Source organism: Phyllostomus hastatus, unplaced genomic scaffold (genome assembly GCF_019186645.2).
Source record: "Phyllostomus hastatus isolate PE091 unplaced genomic scaffold, TTU_PhHast_1.1 phas_contig_86, whole genome shotgun sequence".
NCBI classification, from domain to species: Eukaryota; Metazoa; Chordata; class Mammalia; order Chiroptera; family Phyllostomidae; genus Phyllostomus; species Phyllostomus hastatus.
In genome coordinates, this window is record NW_025333977.1 from 21,504,142 (window position 1) to 21,526,379 (window position 22,238).

Consider the following 22,238-nt stretch of genomic DNA (forward strand, 5'->3'; position numbering starts at 1 on the left):
TATTTTTAATTCTTGTGATTACATTTGTAATTTAAATAATATACCTTGTCCTGCTTTTATTTTTCTTTTTAATTGTGGTAAAAAAAACTTATTAAATCTACCTACGATCTCAACCATTTTAAAGTGTACGCTTCAGTAGTGTTAGCTACACTGATATTGTTGTGCAGCCAATCTCCAGAAGTTTGCATTTTGCAAAACTGAAACTCGGCTTAGTGAATGACTCCCCATTTCCCTTCCCTCCAACACCTGGCGACGACCCTTCTGCTTTCTGTTTTTATGACTCTGATTACTCTGTATACCTCGTGTAAGTGGAATCAATACAGCACTTGTCTATTTACAACTGGCCTTTTTGACTGAGCATAATGTCTTCAAGTTTCATCCATGTTGTAGGCTGTGTCAGCATTTCCTTTTTAAATCTGTGTAATCCTTTGTATTTATATATCACATTTTGTTTATCCATTCATCTGTTGATGGACACTTGGGTTGCTTCCACGTTTTGTCTATTCTGAATGATGCTGCCATGAACATGGATGTACAAAAATCTGATTCATACAGTCTCTGCTTATTATTTTATTTGGATATATACCCAGAAGCGAACTTGCTGGATCATATGGAAATTCTATTTTTATATTCCCATCAACAATGCACAAGGTTCTTCTTTCTCATCCTTGTCAACACTTGTTGTTCTGTTTTTTTGATAGTAGCCGTCCTAATGAGTGTGTGATGATACTCCATTATGGTTTTGATTTGCATTTTTCTAATGATTAGTGATGTTGAACATCATCCCATAAGCTTGTTGGCCATTTGTATATCCTCTTTGGAGAAATGTCTGTTCAAGTTCTTTGCCTATTTTTTATTAGGGTTATTTGTTTTTTTTCTTCCCCTTATTCCTTGCTTTTATTTTTAAATTACTAATTCTAGCTATAGTATTGACTTTCCACTAGGAAAGAAACATTTTTGAATTTACACTTTCTTTAACTTTTTTCTTATCATGATTTTTCTTAGTAATTTTTACATTGTAAAAATTTATAACATGATTCTATTCTTTAACTGATAGTTTTTTCTTTAAAGCAATTTCAAAAAAAATTATAATGAGTGCTTATGTTAATGGATGCACTTGAAGATCCAAGTGCTATGATTAGATAGATGCTTAGAGAAGGGAAAGTAATCTTGAGTCAATAAAACTTCCCTTTTTAAAGGTTCCTCTTTTGTTGTTTGGAGTTGGTATGGTTTCTGGGTCAATTTTATCCCATCTGTTTTCATTTTTTTTTTTTAATTTGTATTTTACTTAATCTTTATTGTATTTTTTCCCATTATTTTTTAGTCCCCTTACACCTCCACCCTCCAGCAATCACTACACTGTTGTCCATGTCCATGAGTCTTTTTTCCTTTTTGCTCACTCCTTCCACCCCCGTAACCTCCCGAATCCCACTAATTGTCATCCTACTCTCTATCTATGAGTATGTTAATATTTTGCTTGTTAGTTCAGTTTGTTCATTATGTTTCACGTACGAGTGAAATCATATGGTATTTGTTTTTCTCTGACTGGTGTATTTCACTTAATGTAATGTTCTCCAGGTCTATCCATACTGTTGCAAAGGATAAATTTTTCTTCTTCTTTGAGTCATCTAGAACTTTCTCATCCTTTCTGGTCTGCTGCTTGTGCCTTTTTTTGTTTGAAAGACTTTGATAAGTTGTCATTTCAGTGGACCCTTAGGATAAAGATGTATATTCCCTCTACCATGTTAAACCAGAAGCATCTCTGTGTTGCTCTTATTTTTCATTTATTTTTAATTAGATTTATTTACTTATTTTTAGAGACAGGGGAAGGAAGGGAGAAAGAGAGGGCGAGGAACATCAATGTGTGAAGGAAATATACCTCTGTTGCCTCTCTTTTACACCCAAGCCAGGGGTGGTCCTGCAACCCAGGCATGTGCCCTGACTGGGAATCGAACCAGCGACCTTTTGCTTTGCAAGTCAGCACCTAACCAACTGAGCCACATCAATCAGGGCCTGTGTGTTTGCTTTTAGAAGGTTAGATTATTTTTATCTCTAATGAGGTTTTACTTACATGAATATATATTTTTAAAATTTATTAAACATATAGAGTATGCTATATGCTAGGCACTATTCTAAGGCATTATTAGGCTAGGCACTAGCCTAATAGAATAGGCACTATTTTATTATTATTCCTATTTTATAGACGAGGAAATTGAGCCACAGACAAGTTAAGTATCTCACTTAAGGTTACACAGCTGGTAAAGCATCCTGGCTTTAGCTCTCATGGTCTTTACACTTCGGCTGCCTTTTGCATGCCCTTTCTCCTTTCTGGGATGGTTTTTAGTTTTACATTTCCCATACTTTCTTTAGAGCCCAACATGGGACACCTCCATTCATTTAATCTATACATTAACTGAATGTCTACTCTGCTTCAGGTGTTTAGGACCAGACACTGCTTTAGGTATTGGCAATACAGCAGTGAGCAAAACACAGTACCTGCTCTCAATGGATTTTACATTTAGTTGTGGGAGGATTAAAAATATGTATAATTTATATATGCTGGCAATGTATTTTCTCTGAAGAGTAAAGAAATTAGCTTTAGGTACTAACATAGGCTAATTTAATTTCCAAAGCAAGGATTAAGTTGTTCATTAGGTAGTCTCTTAAAGGTGTGATTGACTGTATCCATTATGGTTTTGTCAAAAAAAAAAAAATCATCTGATAATAGCTACTGTGGAAAGTGGTGTCTCAGATTAGCATGAAGGAGGTTTATTCGGGAGTGCTCTTGGAATCGACAGCTGTGTAAGAGAAGGGAAGGGAAGGGAAGGAAGCAAGCTTAGGTAGAAAAGAATCAACATGCCCTGAAGTCTCAACAGAAACTTCAGCTGACCCTCCAGGAATGAGTTCTGAAGATGAGTTCACACTTCAGAGCTTTCCCGGGTCACATCTGGGACCTTTATACTCCCACATCAAATGAGCCATTGGTCGTGGGCTGTTTCTAGGAAGGGGTTGTGGCCATATACGAGGAGTGAAGTCACTGAAGGAGGCTCGCACCTGGGGGATTGTCTGCTGGTAATGCTCCCAGCAGCAGGTATAATGAATGTTCCATTGCTAATGGGTGGTTCTGGGGGTGAGTAGGGAGGGGGAAGGTTAGATTAAAGTGTCCACTGTGAGAGTCATTAGGAGATTTGGATTTGAATTAATATTCTGTTATTATTTCCTAACTGTGAGACTCTGGTAAATATTCTAGACTTGAAAATGTTTTGCTTTTAAATTGGTAAAATCGCATTAGTATGTCTAGTTTGGTGGTTATTTTGAAGGTCATGTAAGATAAAGTTTGTTTAAACATCTGGAACATACTCAGTATTCTTTAAAAATGTTTATAGGCAATAGAAACACAAACAGTGAAATTTCCTTGTCATAAGTGCACTTTCTAGAAGATGAGTTTTCTCCTAGCGAGTATTTCTTCTACATTTAGTTAAGAAATATTTGAGTCCTAAGTATGTTAATAGTTATGTGAATATATTTAAAAGTCCAAAATTTTTGTCTTCCAGTTGTTTACAGTGTAGTTGAGGATGTGTTATCAGTATATGGTGAGTTAAGTAACAAAAGGTGGAACATAAGGTACATGTTGGACAGGTTTAGAAATATAGGCCATTGGGCTTGTTCGATTGAAGAAAGTTTAATGGAAGTTGATGTTGAAGTGCCTGTTAAGATGTATGCCCCCGCCACCTCCATAAACTGAATCTTAAACTGAGGAAATGACAAGAGTAAAGCTTGGGTCATCAAGGTCTTTTGTGTAAGGACTATGAGTTAAACCAGATAGATGTCTGTAGCAGAGTGTTTATGTTGTGAATGATGGCATAAAGTTGAGACTAGAAATTAGTACCAGATTATCAAGAGTCTTAAATACCACAGGGCATTGGAAATACAGATTTAGGAGACCCCTACATAGAGATAATAGTTAAAACATTAAATGTGAAGTAGATTTCAGAGAGAAAGAGGGAGAGAGAGAGAACAAATAAGTGAATGAATGAATATGAGAGCTGGGATAAAGAATGTCTTGTGCCCTGGCTGGCATAGCTCAGTGGATTGAGCATGGGCTGCGAACCAAAGCATCGCAGGTTTGATTCCCAGTCAGGGCACATGTGTGGGTTGTGGGCCATGACCCCCAGCAACCGCACATTGATGCTTCTCTCTCTCTCTCTCTCTCCCCCTCTCCCTCCCTTCCCTCTCTAAAAATAAATAAAATCTTAAAAAAAAAAGAATGTCTTGTGGTTGAAGACAAAAGGAGACTTAAGTGTTCAGAGTAGTAGAGAGAGAGCCAGAGAAGCATACTGCTATGAGAGATAAGAGGCAGGGCAGAAAACCATGAGCTTAGGAAGAGAGTGATTATTAAGAAAAGGCCATTCAATCTCTATGCTTGGCTCTCTGTTTACCTTCAGTAGCCCCTAAGATTGCAGTTTTAATTTTTTTTGCAGATGACTAAAATTTTAAATTTCTTATTTCCTGCTCCATATTCCAAGTATCTGTTTGTTCACCATTCCTAACACAGTGTCATCTCCTTTGTTTCTTCAAAAATTAACTTAACGAGTAACCATTCTGCACTAGGCACTATATTGGCAACTAGGAATATAATGAGCTTTTACCAAGAGTACATTCTAGCTAGGGCAGGTGACAGACTTTAAACATTCGTGTATCTGTCAGGTGGTAGAAGAGGTAGCCAGGGCCAGTTCACACAGGGACTTGTAGGCTGCTAGGGACTGGATTTTACTCTGCATGAGCTATGAAAGGCATTTGTTGAAGAGTTTAAAACAGAGGAAGGACACGAACCACATTCATTTTTGGAAAACCATTCATTTTTAGAACAAAGTGTGATACAGAGATTGTCATATGTGTTAAATTTGAGTCATCCCATCTGTTTAACTTACGGTACTTTCGGAAGGAAGACTGTGACTGGCTACTGCGTGATTACATCATATGGAGGCTTCTCATGGTTCCTCGGAGGAAACCCCAGGCTTTGCCTCTAAAACAGTTTTAAGTTTTATAAGAGTAGCAGCTAGGTGGACTTACGTACTGTTGCTTACACATTTATGTCCATTCTTATGTTTTGGGGGGTATCTCCCTTAAAATATGAATCATTTGAAAACCAATTTTGACAAATGGGAATTTTTTTGGAAGAAGGTGGACGTGAAGGTGTGAGATCTAAAACTCATGCTAGGGAAGGAATGGCTGACCATCTCATGGGGGCTTAACCTGTGAAAGTTAGGGCTGAGGAAGGACATGACAGATGTTTGTCAAATTATTGAAGGGCCATCTCTTGTTCAAAGTGTAGACTTTTGGAGAGGAGGAGATCTGGCACTAGTAATTGGAATCCTTTTCTGTTAAATGTAAGGCAGAAGCTATTCATCTAGGGAGTGCAATGCCTAATAAAAGAGTGATCTTCTGAAGGTGAACATGAAAGCAAAGGCGAGACTACCATCTGTGAGAGCAGCTAGGTGGAGATTAAATTGAGGCTTCTCACCAATGTAATTTTAGTTGACAGCGTTAGTTTGCTGGGAGCTGTATATGCTGATGCGCACATAAAACAGCTGAAGTCTGTCAAGTTGTCAGGCATCAGCAATGTGTGGAGCGTTACTCATTTTAGTCATTCTCAAACTCAACACTCCCTTTCTTTTTCAGGGATATCATGATAACACATTTTGAACCATCCATCTCCTTTGAGGGCCTTTGCAGTGAGGTTCGAGACATGTGTTCTTTTGACAATGAACAGCTTTTCACCATGAAGTGGATCGATGAGGAAGGTGAGTGGGCTGCAAGAGAGGGCTGCAAGTGTGAGCGTTTGCTTTAAGATACTATTCTGTCATTAATTTTTAAAATATAATAGAAGTCCTAATTTATTTAAGGGGGAGAGGGTATACTAGCAGTTTGATGCCATTCTTATTTTTCTTTATTTAAATTGAAAGAAACCAAAGGATACCATGTTTGTTTTGCCCTTTTTACCCTAAAATATAGTGAAATTAGTGTGACCTTTTTTCCAGCAATAAGGTAAACTTGTCATCAAATATTATTACATTTTACTTTAATTTTCAATGTGTTGTCTTATATTTTAACAGACCTTCAATAATTTGACAGTATTTTTTTTACTGAATATTACGTTAAAGAAACTGTTATGGAGTGAAAGTGATTGTGACAAACGTTCTTTCAAAGATGGTGGCAGAAACTCTATACCTTTGTGATTTGTACTCAGGAAACATTTATTAAATATCTGTGTACCCAGGATAGGTATTTTCTATCCCCAGACGTAGAGTCTCATAGGGAGATGGTCATGGGAATAACAAATATGGTAAGTTCAGTATAAATCATAGGGGCCTTGGAATATAAAAGAAGCAGCATCTAACATACTTGAAGTATCTGTGTTGTTTGAACTACACTATAACAAAGGGTAAACGTTTTTTAATTGGAGGAGGTGAGGGGAAAACCATTTACAATGAAGAGTAACATAAAAAGGCACAGAAGTATGAAGAACATGGCATGTGGGGGAAAGCAGTAATTCACTTAAAGTGTGGAGAGCAGTGAGGTATGAACTTGAGCTAGATCCTTGCTACTCAAAGTGTGGTCTGTGGAACTTGCTAGAAAGGGAATCTCGGGTCCCATCACAAACCACTGAATCAGAATCTTCATTTTAACAGGATCTATGGGTGAGTTGCATGAATATTAAATGTTGAGAGGCTTGGAACTCTGCAGGCTTTGCAAACCGCATTAGACTTTGTTTTGTGATGGAATGTCATTGAAGTGTAGTTAAAAGATACCCTGATAATCCTAGTTTGTATAGTGGTTTTCTGTTAATTATAATATGAATGGAATTTCATTTTAAGGAATGTCATTATAATATTTAGCTCAATATTTTCGGCCATTTCTATGTTCCCTGATATGAAGAGCCCTGGGAAGATAATATCCTATCTTCAAGCTACAGATAAGTTCAAACCCATTTTCACTTTTTAAAGATGTTTTTAAAGTTTCTCTAAAGTAATCTGTGTTCACTGTTTGGGGGAAAAAACTAGCACAGATGTTTTTGAAATTTAGACGTCTTTGCTCTTTTGCTTCTCTCCTCCCTCACCAATCCCAGTCCTAAAAGAAGAAACCGCTGATATTGAAAATAAGATATTTTCAATACATACACAAATATGCTTATTTCTGTGCATTGTTGATAAGCACACCTTTTTTAAACAAAATGATTATATCGTATACAAACTGTTAACCAGTATATTCCTTTTACATAGTGTATTGGATGTTTTTTCATTTCATTGTGCATCAGTTTTCACCATTACCTTTTTTATAACACTGCATGTTATTTCATAGTGTAGATATTTTATGATTTATTTATTTAATCCCTTATTGATGAACATTTGGATTATTTCCAGTTTTTCACTACATTGAGCAGTATGTAACAAATGTTTCCATATATAGTTTTGTGCTGTCCTATGGGACTCTCTGTGTCGCAAATTCACAGAATATGCACGGCATCGATTTGGTAGGCAGTGACAGTTTGCTGCCCCTGCATGGCACAGCTGCACTGGATGAGAGCATCCCTTCACTTCTGCCCTCACCGTCCTCAGCTATTGTGAGTCCTTGGCACTTTTTAAGATCTGATAAGTGAAGTGCTAGCTTGGCATGTTAAATTTTGTGTTATTTAAGAGTAAAACTGAGTATCTTTATCTTTTCAACCACTTTTTGACCTGTTCTATCACAGTAAATATTGTCAATTAAAAATAATGTGGATATCTTACAGTATGTCTCCAGCCCAAAAATGAGACTGTATAATTTAGCATATGCATAGAATATGGTTAGTATCAATAAACTGAATCTTACCATGAGCCATTGTTATTTTCATTTTAATCCTGTTCTGATCATTTCATGTTATTTCTTTGCCATTTAGAGGTTTCACAATCAGTAGTTTTCACATTGTAGAGCACGTAGGAACCACTAAATAACATCTCATTTAAAAAATTGACATTCCATTAAAATATTTTCTAGTACCCTTATACTTTGTATTATCTTTGCCTGGAGAGTTCTTTTCGCAGATTGTCATGTGGCTGTCTCTTGTCATTCAGGTCTTAAACTCCCATGTCATGTCCTCCAAGAAGCCTTTACCCCTATTCACTTTGCCTCTTATTTGTATGTTAGAATGTGAGCTCCATGAGATCATGTCTTTCACTGTGGAACTCCGGTACCTAGAGCAGTACTCAGTAATAGTGTGCACAGAAAAACTGTGAATTGAATAAAATGTTAATATCAAGCCTTTCTACAGTGTAGTTTTATGTCTGTTGTTGGAGATTTAAGCATTGGGAGTGGCAGTGAATTCTGTTTTTGTCTTTGCAATTGTATATTTTAACTAACAGATTCACATAGTAAATTTAATTATCTGGTGAAATTATCTTTTATAATGCAGTTCATAGTTTTTCTCTCTAAATAGCTATTAAATGTCCTCATTTTCTGGGAGAAAACAACAAAACTATAGCCTTTGCCTCATTTAAGTAAAAGGTTAAACTTTCCATTAAGGTCTGTTGATTCCCTTCTTACCCTGGATACCAGTCTTTTCTTAATTTTAGGCATACAGAGCCAGTAGTAATTATTTAGGTTCCTTGCAATTATTTTTCAGTTGTAATTTTGTCCTTTGTTTTTAGCCATATAGGCATTTCTCTAGGATCAGTGGAGGGCAGAACTATAATTTTATTTCTCTGGTTTATGAGAAACACTGTTCTAAAAGCTAAACTTATTATTGTGGGATTTTATATTAGAACAAATAAAGATCATAAGCTTATTCATTTCTTTCAACATTTATGACAGCCACCCTTTTTCCTTGTGTCCAAAACCAGTTATCGATTTGTTTTGATGTACATGTGGGAAAACTGGTTTGCTTAATGTAACTACAGATTTTAGAATGAATAGTAATTTTGTAACAATCATAACCCCCTTTCTCTCATGCTGTGAGAGAGTGTGGAACAGAGAATGATAATGTGTCTTTTAATTTATCATATTTTATTTTAATTGTGGCCATTTTTCCTTAAGGACATACTTTTTATATTTACAACCTAACAATATTTTCTAAATTTCTAATTTATTCAGGGTCTGATTACCTGGTTTAAATTTCACCATGTTTTTTTCCTGTCATTTCTCTTCTAGTAGGAAGTAGCCTTTGGAGATTTTGTTTTCATTAAAGTTTTTATTAAGAACAGTCACGCTTTTTACAAAAATACTGATTTATGAAGGAAAAAGTATCTCTGGGGATCCTCAGATCCCCAGAAGTAGATGCTATAAAGGAATTGATTATGCCTATTTCTATGAATATATAACTAGAAGGGACATGGTAATAATTTTTTTCTTTCTTAATAGACTGATACTGTACAAACTGTTATTTAACCTGCTTTTTCACTTAACATCTGGTGAATATTTTTTCTCATCGGTACGTGAAGATTAATCTTGTTTCTCTTAAATGTTTTGTGGTATTATATGACATGGGTGTACCCTAATTTATTTAACCAATTCCCTTTTGATGGGTATTTGGATTGTTTGTAATTTGTCTATCAAAAATACTGGTGCAGAGAATATCTTTGTGCATATATTTTGGGGGCACCTGTACTGTATTATCTGTAGGGTAAATTTCCTGAAATGGTATGTGTCCAAAAATATTGTACCTTTGTTAGACTTTTACCACTAATATATGTGAATTCTCTTTTTTATACCCCGTAAAAGACTCTGTGAGGGAAAAAGCTGAAAATGATTTGCAGAGTGGGAGAAGGTATTATTTGGATGTAGCTCTTTAAATTCATGTCCTGTTGGTTTCAAAAAATTAGATTCGTGGAAATTTAAAATGAACATATGCATTCTTTGGCATGAAGAGTATGGAGTTTTCTGAATTCTAGCAGATTAGACTTCTTGGCTTCCATTCTAAAACTGATGTGTTCATAGGGGAAGAAATTGCGTGCCAAGATGTAACAAAACCACGTTTAGGATGGTAAGGAACATACTTCTTTTATGTGATATTTTCTAAACATCTTTAGTCTGGTATAATTTTAGCTGGTGTGTTAATTAAAAAAGCAAATCATTCATACTTTATCTCACCCCACGCTGTATACTAACCATGGAAGTCGTGTCAGCAAGGGGAAAGGTTTTCGAATGTATAGTCAGTGCTGTTTCAGTTACTTTGATAGCAGTATTATGGCTCCAGACCTGGAAATTAAACAATGAAAATCAACATCAATAAGAAAAAACACCTAAGTACCCACGAGCAGATCTTGTTTGGTAACTCTTCTTTTCTTTCTGCCTCCTTTAACATCTCTTGCAGTGGAGGCTTATGGGTGATGAATTCTTTCAGCTTTTTCGTGTCTTTATTTCATCTTTTTTTAAAATGACTTTATTGGGTGGTGGGCACACAATGCAACATACAAATGATGTGTCATCGAATTGTCCACTTGAAGCTGATATAATTAACCAATGTCACCCCAGTAAATTTAATTAAAAAATTAAAAAATAAAATGGCTTTATTGGGGTATAATTGACATCCAACAAACTATACATTTAAAAGCGTACAAATTGATGAGTTTTGACACCTGGGACATCTTCATCACAAGCAAGATATGGAGCATATCCAGTACCGCAAACATTTCCTTGTGGTTTGCAATTCCTCAGTCCTACCCCTACATCCCACGCAACTACTGATCTGCTTTCTCTTGCTATAGATCAGTTTGCATTTTCTAGAGTTAAAGGAATGAAGTCATATAGCATCTACTCTCTCTCTTTTTTTGATCAGGCATCTTTCACTTAGCATAATTACTGCTATATGGGTTGAGTGTATTTGTTTCTTTTTATTGACGAGTAGTATTTCATCATGTGGCTATACCACAATTTGTTTACCCATTCATCTGTTGATGGATATGGAGGCTGTTTCCATTTTTTGGCTGTTACAAATAAAAGTGCTCTGGTGATCATTTACTGGTTTTTGTGTGAGTATATGTTATGTGTTAGGTATATATGCTTGTTTTCTATAAAATAGGAAAAGAAAATTTTGGGAAAGATGAGGTGTGGTACTGCACTGCAGGCACATTCTCAGGCAGATGGTGTTTAGAAAGGAGTTTATATGGAAGTTATGGATCTGGAAATCGAAACTTTTTAAAAACTGTCTATGTCTGGTGGCCCCTGGAAAATCTTCCTGTACCCCCAGGCATAGAGTACCCCATGCAGAAGGCAGCTTGTTTAGAAAAGTCCCCAAGTACTTTTAGTTCTGGCCTTTGCCCCTCCTCTGTGCTCTGGACATTATTCTGCCCAGTAATTTCTGGTTGCTACTGTTTATGCACGAAGCTGTGTAGGTTACTACCATTTATACACCAGGCTGTGTAAATGCCCAAAAGGCAAAAGGATCAGACTAAAGCCCACTTGGGAGAAACCCCTTGCAGTAGTGGGTGGGGCTGGGTTGAGAGGTGAGGCAAGAGAGGCTGTAGGAGCCTGATGGGGCACTGGAGCTCCCAGACTCAGCCTGTGCTCTGGTTTTTGGGAAGGTGTGTCCTTCTTGTGAGCATCCCCATCTCCACTGGTATTGTATGTATCCCTTCCCAAACTATTCTTTTACTCATCCCTTCATTGCCAGGCAACCACTGATCTGCTTTCTCTCAGTATTCCATTGTATAAATGACAAAGTATAGTGGTTTCTTTTTTTAAAATATTTATTTTAAGTGTCTTTTTAAGAAAGAGTTTATTTATTTATTTATTTATTTAGAGGTAGGGGAAGGGAGAGAGAAAGAGAGGAAGATAAACATCAATGTGTGTGCCTCTCACTTGGCCCCCAACTGGGGACCTGGCCCACAACCCAGGCATGTGCCCTGAATGGGAATCAAACTGGGGATCCTTAGGTTACCAGCCCACACTCAATCCACTGAACTACACCATCCAGGGCTATTTCTTTATTGTAGGGCGGGGGAGGGAGGGAGAAAGAAAGGGAGGAGAATATTGATCGATTGCTTCTCATACACACCCCAACCAGGGACTGAACCCACAACCTAGGCATGTGCCCTGATTGGGGATCAAACTGGCGGCTTTTTGCTTTGTGGGATGATGTCCAACCAATGAGCCACGCCAGTCAGGGTGACAAATTATAGTGTTTTCATATGCTTTTAAATTCATATAAATGCCATTATTCAGCACTTCTGAAACTTTCTTTTTTTTTTGACTGGGCATTCTCTCTTGACTTTGATTCATGTGGAATGAGAACTAGAATACTCCTTTTTTAAAATTCTGTTTTTATTGTGGCAAAATATACTTAACATAAAATTTACCATTTTAACCTTGTTTAAGTGTACAAATCAGTGGCATTAAGCACATTTACATTGTTATGCAACCATCCCCACTACCCATTTCCAGAAGGTTTTCATCATCCAAACAAAAACTACCCATTAAATGGTAACTCCTCATCCTTTTTCTTCTAGCTCCTGGTAACCTCTCTTATATATACTCTCTTTATGAATTTCTGTCTCTTTGAATTTCTCTAGGTCATCTTTAATTTTGAAAGGTAATTTTCCCAAGTAAATAATTTTAGGTTGAGTGTTCTTTCATTCACTACACTGTCTTCTAGCTTGCATTGTTTCTGATACAAAATTTGCTGTGAACTTTATCTTTTTTCCTCTCAATGTAATTTGTCTCTTTGGATGCTTTTAAGATTTTTCTCTTTATCACTGGTTTTAAGCAATTTATTAATGATAGTCCTGCTTTAGTATTCTTCATGTTTCTTGTCTTGTTATTTGTTGAGCTTCGTAGATCCATGGATTTATACTTTTTATCAAATTTGGAAAATTTTTGGCCATTGTCCCTCCAAAATTTTTTTTCTATTACCATACCCCTCTTTTATAGAGTCCAGTTATGTGCATATTAGGCCTCTTGAAATTATAAAGCTCAGTAATACCATTCATTTTTCAGTCTTTTTCTCTGCATTTCATTTTGGATACTTACATTGATGTGAATTCAAAATCACTAAACTTTTCTTCGGTAATGTCTAATCTGCCATTAATCCTATCATATTTTTTTCATTGTAGACATTATAGTTTTTCCAGATGTTCCATTTGGGTCTTTTTAAATATTTTCCATGTTTACTTAACATACTCAATGCTTCTAGATTCTTAAACATGTTGGATATAATTATAATGATTCTTTTAATTTCCATGTCTATAGATTCCTTGTTCTGTATCAATTCATGGTCAATTTCAGTTGATTGATTTTTCTCTTGTTATGGGTCATTTTCCTGCTTCTTTACATGCCTGGTTATATTTTATTAGATCCTGGACATTGTGACTTTCACCATGGGTGTTGAATATTTTTGTATTCTTATATTTTTGAGCTTTGTTCCGGAATACATTTAAGTTACTTGGGAACAGTTAATTCTCTGTTGCTTGATTTTCAATATCTTTAATTATTTTTAAAATTTATTTTGTCTAGTTTTTTTTGTTGTTGTTTTAGGTGGAGGGTTAACACCAGTTCCTATTACTTTGTCTTCTCCAGAAGTGGAAGTTGAGGATGGATAGCTTGATAGGATAGCATGTGCTTCTCTAACCACTGATTTCCACCTCCCAGAAAAAGGAAGTAAGAAGCCAGAAATCCATTACTATTATTATAGGGCCCAATATTGAAAGGATTACCACCTAAACACCATAGCATTCTTGGAGAATTTTTACAAATCTATATTTTAAGCAACAGAACCCTTTAGAGTAGGGAGTGCAATGACTTTTGCAAGTGGTATATATTGTTCTGAATCCGATGTCCAGAGGCAGTGGGAAGGTCCTGGTAGGAACAGACACTGATTCTGTAAATCTCTGGCAGGCTTAAACATCAGAGAGAGGCATTTGGTGGTGCAGTCTCAGTCAAATGTTAAAGGGTACCAGCTTTGGTTTTAGGCTATGTTGACTCTTAAAGGTGGGGTACTGAATTCAGTCATATGTTGAAATAACTAATGTAACTAGAGTTATATATGTTTCATGTTCTGCATATTGTCAGGTTATCTCATAAATCACTGGATATTGCACATTTATGAAACATTTTGAGGCCCAATGCTCTGATTTGCTTCTTTCCTTTTATTGGTGAGAAGAAAATGTAAATACACTGAAAAAAGACCAGTTCTGTTTAATATACAGATTTCATTATCCTGAAATTCATTGAACTGAGCAGATCTCACTTTGGGTGTATGCCTGTTTCAGGATGTGAATTCAGATTTTATTAAGAGTGGGCTTTACGAAATAGCTTTTCCTTTCATCTTTGCTTCATGATGACTCGCTGTGGAATGTTTTACTTCTGAGTAATGTGTCCTCCTTTATCAGGCATTAAACAGTTGGCTCAAAAAGGTAATACTTGAACCAAAGACATTCAGTCTAATAAAAACAAAATAGATTTGAACATACGTAATGTTGATTATTAACTTTTATTTCCACGCTTGCTTGTGGTTATTCAAAAATATCATTCTCTAGGTATAAAATTAAAAGGGGGTACAGGTTTCAGCCAACAACAAGTAGATACTGGTCTGGCAAAAAGGCAATGTCTAGCAAAAAGGAAAAGTTGATATTTTAAAATATGGTTATAATGATACTTTTAACAATAGTTAATTCAATTTATGGCTTTTGATCAAAGTACAATAGTAAAAGCCATAGCCTTGCTGGATCAAGCATACTATGAGTCATTTTAAATATGTGATCTTTAGTATTCCCATCATGCTTACCATATAGCTAATAACCCTCTTTTTACATAGGAGAAAATGGAAGCTCAAACAAGTAATTTTGCAGAAGTCCCACAGAGAGACAGGATCTGGGAGAAAGCCTGGGTGCAAAGTACTGCAGGGCACCACTTTGAGAGATTTTCGGTGCTTCTTGGGTGGGGAAGAGGTTTTTGAGAGGGAGACTCAAGTATGCCTTTGCCTGAGAAGAGCTTGTGGAAGGAAAGCCAAAATAAAAATGGAACTAAGGAAGGCTAAAGGAATAATACCCAGAGAAGGTGGAAGGAAGTAGCTCTGTAACAGAACAGAAACTCTGATTTCTTTGGGATAGCAACATGGAAGATGACTTTGTTTTTCTCTCCCATGTACTAGGCCAAGTTCTCTGCCCAGAGGGACTGAGGTTTGGACAGGGTTGGTGGCACCTAGTGTGTGGTAACTTTTGTTGCATCCACAGGAGTGATCAAAAGAATAGCAGCGTTGAGGGTCCAGCTCAGGCCCTAACTATGTGCAAAATGACTTTTTCACCCAGGAATGCCATCCTACGAAGAGATGTGTCATCTTATTGATTGCCAGGGGTGACTCAGTTTTTTGCCTGGTTGACTAAGGGAAGGGTTTTTCTTCCTTCCCCTCTCTGTGTATTAAGATTACTAAATCTATACACTGACATTTAAAATCTCAAATAGGACTGCTCTTCAGGCCAGAGGGCTTTATTAGCCGCACTTCCTTTCTGTGAGTCTCTTGAGCAGGCTCTCAGGTGAAAGGAAGAATTTGACAAAATGACAACATGGAGACCTCTAACAGACTGTATTGTGGAAATGGAACTACTTTTACTTCCTCTTTTAAAGAAACAGGTAACAGAAAACTTGTCTCTGGCCATTAGTCATATTGCAGGGGCAATCAAAAAGGTGGTCAGTGGTAGATTCTGTTTGCTCTATTTTGAGTATGTACATTATTGAGAATTAAATGGGTTTATATAAATGGGTTTACATAAAATTGGTTATCTACAAACCTTGTAATATTTTGTAGAAATAGAAGTGGAAGTTATATTACCTACTTTAGAAAATAGAATTGTCTAAATAAATACCTAAAGATTTGTCCTTGTCAGATACTTTTCCATGCACATATATGTAATTCCTCAAGATTTTGTGTAACAGACATTGTTTACTAATCTCACATTTGGAGGATTTAAAAAGTGAGCTTTGCTTTGCTTTTTATGTTTTGTAGGAGACCCGTGTACTGTGTCATCTCAGTTGGAGTTAGAAGAAGCCTTTAGGCTGTATGAGCTAAATAAGGATTCTGAACTCCTGATTCATGGTAAAGGAGTAGTCCTGTCTTACTCTTCTAGAGTAATAACTCAAAAAAAAAATAACCCTATGTTCTCGACAATTTAAAACATAATACTGATGTCATTTTATTTTTTTTTTTTTAAGATTTTATTTATTTATTTTCAGAGGGGAAGGGAGGGGAAAGAGAGGGAGGGAAACATCAATGTGTGGTTTCCTCTCACACGCCCCCTACTGGGGACCTGGCCTGCAATCCAGGCATGTGCCCTGACTGGGAATCAAACCAGTGACCCCTTGCTTCACAGGCTGGCACTCAGTCCACTGAGCCACACCAGCCAGGGCCGATGTCATTTTCTTAATCTCTATCCCTTGTCGCTATGTGATTGTCCTTATTCGGTAGCTTCTCAATTGCTAGAGAAGACAAAGTCAGTCAGCTTTCTTAATCTTGGGAAATTTGTTTTGTGTATGCCTCCATGAATATTAAAAATTAGTGTTTCACAGCAAACTTTAGCATAGAGGTTAAGAATTGAGAGCCCAGTTGAACCTAAGTCATCCCCTTGAAGTTTTGCAATTTATGCAAATAATGATCTCTAAAGGTAAGGTATCTTAAATGTCCTTTCTTTTGTTTAAGGGGTAACAATGAAACTATTTACATAGTCATTATAGACATCAGTGTGTTACAGGTCAGCAAGCCTGAAACATAGGTAGTGGTATAGGAGAAGAAACCTAAACTCAGCCACCATGTAACCGTAGACATGTACACCATGTACCATGGAGGCCTGGGTTGTAAATCTAGGAATTCTGATTCCAGATCCATGTTCTTGTCATTCAGCCATGCCACTCCTCATTTTTTCATCTCATGTAGAACTCGCGTAATGTACTGCATTGCAGTACGCGGCAGTTTTTTATGGGACATTTGTGGAGCTTTAGGAGACCCAGAGAACTCTTTAAGAAACAGATATAAATCTCCCCTAAGTATAATGAATCATTTCAATACCTTGTTATAATTCCTTTATATTTTTCTATACAGTGTGTTTTTTAAAAAATAGTAGTTTGACTTTTTTCTGCCTTCAGAATTTGACATAGTGACTCCCAAGAAGTCCGTCATCTAATTTGTTAAGATCCTAGCAAATTTCAGAAGTCTTGCATTTTGGGGGTCATCTCTTTTTAAAATAAAATTACAATGAATGTTTAAAGAAACAATTGATCAATAGTATTAAAGAGGCTATTTTAAGTTTTATTACTTTTTATACTATATCGGAGATCTGTTTTCAGCAGTTAGTTTACATTTCAACTTTTAAAAAAAAATGGTATGTAAGGAACTGTGCTTTCCTAACTGTGCTCTTTATTAAACCTTGTCCTTTTATACGTCACAGACCACAAATAGTGGACTAAGTGTTCGTAAACATACTATTTCTTTATCTCTTTATAAAAAATGGTCTGAATTACATTGTTTATAAATATATAGTTTCTAAGATAAAACTTAACATTTTGGGGTTTGGGTACTATTTCTGGTGATAATTTATTCCTAGGTTTAGTTTAAAACATCTTTAAAAAAACTGTAAAGTTTATGTTCATATTTGTATACATTTTTGTAATTTAACTTTACTTCTTCATTGTAGTAAACTTATCACTACAACAAATATGTAAGGAAATAGTGATTTCTCTAAGGACAAGAATAATTAATGATGTAATAGGGATTGGAGTGAGATTTGAGCTTCTAATGCATTATTTATGGGTTCTCACTGTCGTGAAACTGTCTTTAGATAGCCTTGGTAAAGTGGATCTCTTCAGAACAATAATACTGACCATATGTATCTATCTTGTGCCAAGAGGAGGTCAGGTTGAAATTTGGGTCAATTTTTTGATACCTGGATTTCAAATTCTGTGTAATTTGTATGTTTTAAATATGCTGTATTAATTTTAGTTTCTTTTATTTCAGTATTTCCTTGTGTACCAGAGCGTCCTGGAATGCCCTGTCCAGGAGAAGATAGTGAGTATTTATATACTTCCTATCTTCAAATAAAGTTATTTATGATACAATGGCACAAGTGAAAGGAAATTAGAAATAAAACTTTTAATTCGTTTGGTTTCTTTTCCATTCTTTAGTCTAATTCAGCATATATTAACAACAGCCTAAACTCTACTTAGCCGGATCTAAATAAGGCAGTTTTTAGTCATAATTCACTGACATAATAATCTGTTACACTTTTGAAATAAAATGAACTTTAAGTCATGTCTCTGGGTTTTTAATTCTGGAAATTTTTAAACCTATGGAGAAGTTGAAACAACATTTAAAACAAAGATAACCATGTATCCTTTGCCTAGATTCACCAATTTTTAACATTTTCTGTGTTTGCTCTGTCTCTGTATTGGTATGTGTGCACACATATGCATATGTGTATATACATGAGAAATACACTTGTTTTATTTATCCTGCTGTACCATTTGAGAGTAAGTAACTGACATAATACCTCTTTACCTCTAAATAACACTTTACCTCTAAATACTTCAGCATACATCCTTAGGAATTGTTACAGGATTTTTTTTTAATGTCCAAGCTATTGGATATAATTAATGAATGTATTGAAAGAGTCAAACAACTGTTTGGCCTGATGTAACTTAAATACGCAAGCTTATGGCCCTGGCTGGGTAGCTGGTAGCTCTGTTGAAGTGTAGTCCTGATACACCCAGGTTATGGGTTTGACTCCCAGTCAAGGCACATACAAGAATCAACCAAGGAATGCATAGGTGAGCGGAACAAGAAATCAATGTTTCTCTCTCTCTCTCCCCCCTCCCTTTCCCTCCCTGTCTCCCTCTCTCTCAAATCAGTAAATAAAAACTATTTTTTAAAAGATCTTATTTATTTATTTTTAGACAGAGGGGAAGGGAGGGAGAAAGAGATGGAGAGAAACATCAATGTGTGGTTGTCTCTAGTGCACCCCCTACTGGGGACCTGGCCTGCAACCCAGTCATGTGCCCTAGACTGGGAATTAATGTAGTCTCTTGGCTCTTCTAGTACCTAGCCAATATTAACATGTTTAAATTTAAGTATATCAATTCATAGTTCATGAAAGTTTCTGAAGTAGGGTTTCTTTTAGGTTAAGATATTATTAACAGTAACTTTCTGCTGTGGTTACTCCTAACAGAGTAAATAATTAAAAATAAAACATCTATATTTAAGGTTCTGTATAATACTATCTCAAGGTTTCTAATTCAGAGCATTTCAGCAGGTCTTTTCTATCTTAGTTTTGAATAGTAAACTCAGTGTTACATTTGCTTTAAAATGAGTTTACAAACCTAATGGAATCTTTCCACAGTACTAACAACTGTTGTGGAATATTACTATTAATAACTAATAGACTATGCACATACACATATACAAATATCAAAAAGTGATTGACTTAATGAAAACTATGCAGGTGATCTAGATTTGATTTTGTGGGAGCTCTTTGTTTAGGAAAAGTATTAGTGTAAAAACCATTGGATGAAAGGTTGATAGGGAAGAAAATATTCTCATGGTTACAAAATGTCCCTTAGATATTTGTAAGAGTACTTACAAAAAAGAAAATGTATCTTTATAATAAAGAGAACTACCAATCACTGCCTTTAACAGATTGAACACCGGTAATGGGAGTCAACAATCCAACATTTGTGTATCCCTTGATGTGATGCAGTAAAAAATGCACGTCACCTGTGTGTTGCTTTTGCCAAAGTATTTAGTACTGACTCTGATGAGGAAACAGATAAATCTAGAAGGTGGGACTTAAGACAACTTCCTAGACTTAAAAAAAAGTCTACTTCATGAAAAACAAATAACAGATAAGGCCGAGTGAATGTTTTAGCATACATTAAAGAGACAAAAAAGGTATAGCATCCAAATGCAATGCCTGAATCTTGATTAGAACCCTGCGAGAAAAAGAAAGCTGTGATTGACACATTGAGGGCAAATAGAGAAATTTGCATCTGAACTGTATATTAGGTAATACTAAGTTTTAATTTTCTAAGATGCAGTAATGGTATTGTGCTTAAGTGGAACGAGGGGGAATGTCTTTAATCTCAGGCAGTGGGAATTTAAGGGTGAAGTGTTATATCTGCAACTTACTTGGAAGAGATTCATGAAAAAAGTGAATGTGTAGATATGGAGGAAAGCAACCTCTTCCTTCAGTAGCACATACACTAAAATTGGAAAGCAAAATGTGGCAAAACGTTAGTAGTTGGTAAATCTTGGTGAAGAATGCAAGTGTTTATTACTTTATTCTTTCATCTTCTCTGTGGACTTGAAATTTTTTCAAAATTAGAAGTTGGGAGGAAATGAAAAAATAGAAAAGCAATAATAGTTACTGAAACATTTATACTCCATGGGCTTTGTTTTCATCTAGTCTCTTGATGAATTTGTTTTATTTTTTTCACTTTCAGGTTTTTATCGTTATAAATTTTTTCTTGCAATCAATACCATGAAAAAAGTCATAGACTTAATTATAATAAAGTGATTTTTACTCACAGTTGTTCATTCTTGAGACTTTTAATCTCTCTTCAGAATCCATCTACCGCCGAGGTGCACGCCGCTGGAGGAAGCTTTATTGTGCAAATGGCCACACTTTTCAAGCCAAGCGTTTCAACAGGGTAAACCTTAGTTTGTTGAATGTTGATTTGAGATACCTGTTTTTTCCCCTATTATGAAAGAAAAGTAGTCTTGTTATTCCCTTTTAAAGGAGTAAGTTTACCTAACATTCCCAGTGTTTGGAGTACACTTGGTTTCTTGAGGTAATTTTTAATAGAATCTCCTTTCACTTTTAATATTCCTGATTTCATGATTAATTATATAGGTACCCTAGCTTATAGCTAGGGTGGCAGTTGGATTTTTTCATATAATTCAAGACACCCAGAAAATAAGGCTTATTTTACAAACCATTTAATATTGTAATTTTAATTTTCACTGTTTAGAAAATAATAACTGCAAACACTTATCTAGCTTTTACTTTGTACCAGGCACTTTTCCACGTGTTCAATGTATATTAATTCACTTAATCCTTACAACAACTTCATGAGATAGGTTCTGCATATTTCCATCTTACAAATGAAGATCCTGAGGTACAGGCAGTTAAATAACTTGCTCAAGATAACAAAGCTAGTACGTGGCAGAGCCAAAATTTGAAAGCAGTTTATCTCCAGAAGCTCATGGTTTTAACTATTCTTGATAACCGTGAATCTGTGGACTCCCATTGCCATTTTAAAACTAGTTCTAATTCATTAGTGTAAATAGAAGCCACCATTGGAGGTTCCTAAATTCTTCTTCCCAGTAGCACTGATATTTAAAAAGCTTTGAAATGAAAAGTCACTTTAGGTACTGCTTTTTAAGGGAGCAGGGCTTTGGTTTGACCTCTGCACAGTCTGGAAGGTTTATTTTTGCTTGAGAGTCCTTGTATAGCTTTTTTCTGCCATGTTTTTTAACTGGCTTTTCCTATTTTTATTACTCTGAACCTAATTATATGAAGACTGAAAATTCTTGGACTTACAGCAGAAAAAAGCATAGTCACAAATTTCACTAATTCTTTAAAACAAGCTCTTTTTTCTGTTTAGTTCCCCCCAACCATCATAGCTTAGGAAAAGTCATGTATGATGAAGAGAACTGAGCTAGAGAAGAAATCCACTCGTTTACGCCGTTTTATGAGAAAACTGTTGGGGAATGATTATGATCCCCCCTCTTCTTTTTTCTTCTTTCTTTCTTCTTCTTTTTTTTCCCTCCTAAATCCTGTTGAATTACTCTTTCCAGCGTGCCCACTGTGCCATCTGTACCGACCGAATATGGGGACTTGGACGCCAGGGATATAAGTGCATCAACTGCAAACTCCTGGTTCACAAGAAGTGCCACAAACTTGTCGCAATTGAATGTGGGCGCCATTCTTTGCCACCAGTAAGACACAGTTGTCTCTTTATTTTCAATGGAGCATCTTCGTAATGCAATAGAGCATTAACACTAGTAGTATGTTAACACTACTTTGTTAACACACACACTAAAATAGGAGGGTGGTAAGGAATCACAACTCTCAACAGTGTTGTTACAGAATGCGAGTAAGCATACTTTCAGTCCAGCTTATGTATTGTGAATTTGGGAATTGTCATTACAAATTTGTTTGTAGGATATAGTAAACTTTTCTGTTTAGCCTGATATAGAATCCTCTGGTCTGAATTAGGATGATGTA

The 22,238-nt window shown here is 35.9% G+C and overlaps 1 protein-coding gene across 1 annotated transcript in view; it reads left to right on the top strand.

Moving 5' to 3' along the window:
* PRKCI (protein kinase C iota) overlaps positions 1–22,238 on the top strand; it is a 63,372-nt gene that overhangs the window by 9,208 nt on the left and 31,926 nt on the right. Inside the window, exons 2-6 of the mRNA XM_045851422.1 lie at positions 5,683–5,804; positions 15,974–16,063; positions 17,975–18,025; positions 20,573–20,658; positions 21,809–21,949. Of these exons, the coding sequence (XP_045707378.1) occupies positions 5,683–5,804; positions 15,974–16,063; positions 17,975–18,025; positions 20,573–20,658; positions 21,809–21,949 (490 nt within the window). The remainder of the gene's footprint in view (positions 1–5,682; positions 5,805–15,973; positions 16,064–17,974; positions 18,026–20,572; positions 20,659–21,808; positions 21,950–22,238) is intronic.